The following is a 6,094-nucleotide window of genomic DNA, read 5'->3' as shown; positions in this document are numbered from 1 at the left end:
GCAGGTGGACTCTCAACCACTGCACCACCAGGGAAGCCCTACTTTTAAATACTGTTCAATTCTCTGACAAAACAGCTCAGGTAACCTGTGACAATATTTCCGTAGAAGAAAAAAAAAATCTATCACTTAGGTATAACTGCTTTCTTTGCTGCCTCAAAGAAAGAGCACTCCGCCAGTTTCTCCTTGGCATGTTCAGTTACATAATCAGAGTAAAAAGCAAGAGTTTTAAAATTAATGTCATATACATTGTGGGTCACAGGTCCTAGTTAAACTGGAAAAAGAATACAGTAACAGTCTCCTAATCTGTAATCTAGAAGTCTACACCACAAAGGCTGACACTGAACAGCAATCCTGTTTTATCCCAGTTTGGACACTATGTGGCACTGGTGTTTTGCAACAATGTGAAAACAGCGTCTTTATCTTCAGATTATATTTCTCACATTACAGACACACTGAAACTGCGTACTGCACTATTGAGAGGCTGTTTAATAATTTACCCGGTACGATAGAGAAAGATATTTGAACTAGTAGATCAACGGGGAAAATTCATCTAATTTACTAAAAGAAGATGTATGCAGTAATGTAAACAAAGGACAAAATAAAAATAAGATGCAGATGCCAACTTAAAACCACAAAAAAGAAGGCTGCTTTAGGAAAAAAAAAAAAATGCATGCTTATTTAAAATAAAATTACAGACACCAGAGACACTGAAAGGCCTGGGAGCCAGCCTGGCTGAAGTGACTCAGGTTCCACTCCTGCCTCTGCCTCTAGGGACGTGGCCTCTGACAAGTCATTTAACCCCTGAGTATCAGTCTTTCTCATCTGTAGAGTAAGAGGCCAGACTAAGTCAATTCTGGGGTCCCCCACGGTCTGAATGTCTAATTGCTGGGTACCATGTGGACATTTGTACTAAAGGAATAAAACTGAGATTCTGTGATATCTAATAATTAACCTCTGTTACCGACATTCTTACTCCCAAGAATTATACATATACTGAAGTCACAAACCTTCCATTTTAAAAGTTCCAACATTTTTAGAAACACCTAGTAATCCTGTTCTGACCAGTGGTTTCCCACTGAGAACAAAGTTTCCCCACAGATCTCAGACCTGAAACTGCCTTTTGTCCCATGTCCTATGAGATCTCCAGGGTCACAGGGATGGCTGTGTCCTGATGTCTAGGGCTGCTTTCAGTCCACTATTTCTCCACCTTCATGTATTACCTTCTACCCTCTCCTCACTGTCATCTATAAACTCTGGTCACAACCCTCAGTCACCACAGATGTGACCACCTGACCCCCCTGTTCTCCCCACTCCAAGTCCTGCCTTCATGCTGGATGACCTTACCACCCAAAAGCTCACCTCTAGGATCCGTGGCCTCCTACCTCCTCGCTAATTCAGGATCATTTCATGGCCCGGTGCAGGACCACGTCACCTAGAGGTGCTCTACCCCTGAAATCTTAAATTCAGACTTTCTACTTTTTGACCATAATTTCCTCTCACTGCACCTGTGCATGAATCTGAGCCGTGCAGTTCCTTAGCACTGGTCTGCTCTTGCCCTGCAGCCCCCCTGCCTTCACTGTGCCCCCACCCAGCTTAGACGTCATCTCACCAACATCCTCGTCTTCCCTGTCCCACTGACTCCACTGAACTGGTCTGGCCAAACCCCAACCTTGGGTGAATCCAACCATCTCCTCTTATAACCCTCTGGGCTGCAGAGCATCACTGGGGAAAAAAATCACCCATGGTCTCCTGGTCTCTAGTCTCAACTGGCCTCCAGGGGACCCTGGTCCCCCAGCAGCACTCTCTCCTGTTCTCCACCATGGCTCCAACCATCACTTTCACACGGCTGTGCCTCCTATCTCAGAGAAAACAAATAGTCTCAGATGAGAAGCCCCTCCCACTGCTCCCACAGGGAGCACACATTTACCTGCCTCTGCAAAGTTTCCCTCCCACCCAGTTAAAATGGAAGAGAGAATAAAGACGCAGACTTAAGAGAACGGACTTGAGGACACAGCAGGGGCAGGGGGAGCGGGGGGCAGGGAAGGGGAAGCTGGGATGAAGTGAGAGACTGGCATGGACATATATACACTACCAAATGTAAAACAGAGGGCTAGTGGGAAGCAGCCGCATAGCACAGGGAGATCAGCTCGGTGCTTTGTGACCACCTAGAGGGGTGGGATAGGGAGGGTGGGAGGGAGACGCAAGAGGGAGGAGATATGGGGATATATGTATATGTATAGCTGATTCGCTTTGTTATAAAGCAGAAACTAACACACCATTGCAGAGCAATTATACTACAATAAAGATATTAAAAATAAATTTTAAAAATAAATAAATAAATAATGGAAGAGAGACCCTTCCCCCACCACCTCCCACTGGCTGACTTGCCCATCGAGCATTCCCTCCTTCTTGTATTTCAACCCGCTGCTCTACTGACTCCTTCCTTCCCGCCCACATTAAAAACTGTTGCCAAACTTTTCCCATCTTCCAAGAAAACAGAACAATCTGAACCACACCCCTTTCTCCCCACCCCCCAGTCAGGGCTTAGAAGAGCTGTCTATCCTCGCTGTTCCCACTTCCTTACCTCTCACTTACCCCCCAAATTACCTGGCTCCTGATCATGTGCTACACCCGAGCATGAAATAAAACTTCAGATCTTTGTTATGACTGATAGGATGCTACCTACCAATGTCCCTGCCAGGGGGGCGTTCATGGCGAAGGAAGAACCGAACTTCACCCCTCTGACTTCCAAACCGTTGCAGGACATCAAACATTCGCTCATTATCGGCAACTGGACGTTCTAAAAGAAACGAATAAATGAGGTACAAATCATGTTATCTGCAGGTAAAAAGAAAGACGAACATATCATTTACTGTCTATCCTTCATGCAAATTATGCATTATGAATGCAGAAGTTACTATTTTACATCTTTTTTTTTTAAAGAACCCTTAGAAAATGAAGCATCACCAACTTTCCACCCATATAATCAGGGTCAAACGTGGGTGGAGTACTGGGGGGAGGACTGGATCCCGGCCGCTAGCAGGAGCTCAGGAGTCTAATTCAGTGGCCCCTCACTAGCCATAGGCAGGCTGGGAAGCTCTGCGGGTTCCAAAGCTCCTGTCATCTATTCCATACGACAGTCTCTGAGGTCCCTTCTAACTCTAATGGTTCTATGATTCTCTAAGTATACAAATGAAACATTAAAAAACAGCTTTCTAAATAGTGTAGCTTACTGTCTATTGTTTTTTTAAATTACAATTTTATAAACTACGTTAAAAAAAAATCAGACACATGCATTTCCAAACAAAAGCCTCTTTACTGCCCTGAAAATATGCTTCTTTGGCCCTTCTTCCAGTGAGACTGCCAGTTGTCAGAACTTTTCTAGAGACAAAAAGAAGGGCATAGCTAAATACCCTAAGAAATGGGAACTTTAGGAGAAACCAGATATCTTAAGCTCCCCTCAAAAAATCTTCCAATCTTAAGGGATCTGGATATAAAAACCAAATATACTGTCTGAGGATGCAACTGTTTAAAACGAAAGAACTCTGGTAACATCGATATAATTTTTAATATAAGAAAGTTGAAACAGCCTAAGAAAACTCAATGCACTTGTCAGTAATCAAAGACACTATCTGAGTACCTTAAATAAACAACACGGGCAGAGAATGGGGCAGCCAAGGGTTCAGCAGCCAATTCTGTGAACTAAGCCCTGAACTTAATCTGCTCGGTTGCAAGAAAGTACAGCTCTGGTTCTTGACAAACTGAGTTGACACAGATACCCCTCTCTCCTCTAAACTGGGGAAATTCTAACTAAGACCACCCCCCAAAAGGAAACACCCATAGCTGAGTAGACACCCTCCCAAAAGAAACTCTCAGCAGATCCTCCACCTCCTCACAAAAAAACCAAAACCACACACACACACACACACACACACACACACACAGACACTTTATTTCAAAAGAAGTGAAATCCCCAGGTTCCATAAGCAAAGAGGGAATTCAAAGGAAGGGAAGTAACTTCCAGTCCACGCTGGGTTGGACCGTCTTACAAGGTCTAGGAGCTAAGGTCCTGATGGCCTATGACGACAAAAAATCAGGCTTAGGCCAGCAAACGCTGAAACACACTTCAAAGGTCTCAAAGCCGCCTATTCACCCCATGCTCTGACCACACCAATCCCCTTGTCCTGGCATCCGTGCCTATGTGACTTTGAACAAGCCATTCCTAGCATTGAGAACTGTCCCCAGCACCCTTTTCTCCTTCTGCAGATGGAGCACATCCACCTATTCCTGCAGTCATCACAATGTATGATACATGTCTGCTGATTCCTGCTTTTACTTGAAGGCAGGACACTTTCTTTCATCTCTCTATTCCTCACAATCAAGCACAGTTCCCAGTACATTATAGGAATCCAAGAAACGTTCTCTTAGCAAACAAATGAGTGGGGAGTAAGGAAATGGAGATGGCAAATAAAAGCTACATATTTTGAAAGACTGTCAGTTAAAGGAAATGGGAAACTTGAGAAGCTAACAAAGTGGAAGCAACAAATTTTTTATTTTTATTTTTTAAATTTTATTTATTCATTTATTTATTTTTGGCTGCACGCGGGCTTTCTCTAGTTGTGGCAAGCGGGGGCTACTCTTCATTGCAGTGTGCGGGCTTCTCACTGCGGTGGCTTCTCTTGTTGCGGAGCACAGGCTCTAGGCGCGCAGGCTTCAGTAGCTGTGGCACACGGGCTCAGTAGTTGTGGCTGTAGAGCGCCGGCTCAGTAGTTGTGGTGCATGGGCTTAGCTGCTCCATGGCATGTGGGATCTTCCCAGACCAGGGCTCAAACCCGTGTTCCCTGGACTGGCAGGCGGATTCTTAACCACTGTGCCACCAGGGAAGTCCAAATGTACTATTTTTAAAATGGGGCACCTTGAACAATTTACAGCAAAAAAGGAGTTGAAAACATAACAGCTATTACTTGCTGAGAGCTAACATGAAGTGCTATGCTAACGGGGGCTATGCTAAACCCCCTTCAAATGTCAGCTCCTGGGATCCTCACACAATCCTATGCAATAGGTTCAATTATTATCCCAATTATGCAGGGAAAACACTTGAGGACTACTGAGATTAAGTACCTTGTCTGAAGTTATAAAGCTAGTAAATGAAAGAGACAAGATTTTGATACCTAAGACCTTGATCTTAATCACACCATACAGACAACCCTCAAATGAGTTATGAATTCACTGTTAAGCAATCAAAAGCCCCAAAGAATTTTTTAGGGAACATTTCAAGGTAATTCTAAAACCTATCTGAAAAAGAAAATACACGAGAATACTACAGGATAACAATGAAATGAGCACTTGCCTTACAATACCAAACCTTCTATAAAACTATAGTAATTAAAACTATTTGGTCCTATCATAAAACTAGAAGAAAACAATAAAAGTAACTGACTAAAGCTTATAGAAACATAACTTCATATAAGATATAACAAGAATTCAAAGTGACATTTCACATCAGTAAGGAAAAAGACAGCTGTTCAATAAGACACTTAAAAAAAATTCGCGGGGGACTTCCCTGGTGGTGCAGTGGATAAGACTCTGCACTCCCAATGCAGGGGGCCCGGGTTCAATCCCTGGTCAGAGAACTAGATCCCACATGCATGCCGCAATTAAGAATTCACATGGCACAACTAAGGAGCTGGCGAGCCACAACTAAGGAGCCCGCCTGCCGCAACTAAGACAGGCGCAACCAAATAAATAATTAATTAATTAAAAAAAAATTTCACGGGATTTCCCTGGTGGCGCAGTGGTTAAGAATCCACCTGCCAATGCAGGGGACGCGGGTTCGAGCCCTGGTCCGGGAAGATCTCACATGTCACGGAGCAACTGTGCACCACAACTAAGCCTGCGCGCCACAACTACTGAGCCTGTGTGCCACAACTACTGAAGCCCACGTGCCTAGAGCGCATGCTCCACAAGAGAAGCCACCTCAGTGAGAAGTCTGCGCACCGCAATGAAGAGCAGCCCCTGCTCACCGCAACTAGAGAAAGCCTGAGCGCAGCAACGAAGACCCAACGCAGCCATAAATAAATAAATAAATAAACTC

At 44.3% G+C, this 6,094-nt stretch overlaps 1 protein-coding gene across 1 annotated transcript in view; it reads right to left on the bottom strand.

The window, feature by feature from the left end:
• LOC112413460 (apoptosis-stimulating of p53 protein 2-like) overlaps positions 1 to 6,094 on the bottom strand; it is a gene marked incomplete at its 3' end in the record, with an annotated part of 34,774 nt that overhangs the window by 1,600 nt on the left and 27,080 nt on the right. The window contains exon 3 of the mRNA XM_024765409.1: positions 2,687 to 2,800. Coding sequence (XP_024621177.1) covers positions 2,687 to 2,800 — 114 coding nt within the window. The remainder of the gene's footprint in view (positions 1 to 2,686; positions 2,801 to 6,094) is intronic.

Source organism: Neophocaena asiaeorientalis, unplaced genomic scaffold, assembly GCF_003031525.2.
Source record: "Neophocaena asiaeorientalis asiaeorientalis breed wild unplaced genomic scaffold, Neophocaena_asiaeorientalis_V1.1 scaffold1605, whole genome shotgun sequence".
NCBI lineage: Eukaryota > Metazoa > Chordata > Mammalia > Artiodactyla > Phocoenidae > Neophocaena > Neophocaena asiaeorientalis.
This window is presented reverse-complemented; position numbering and strand designations above follow the sequence as displayed.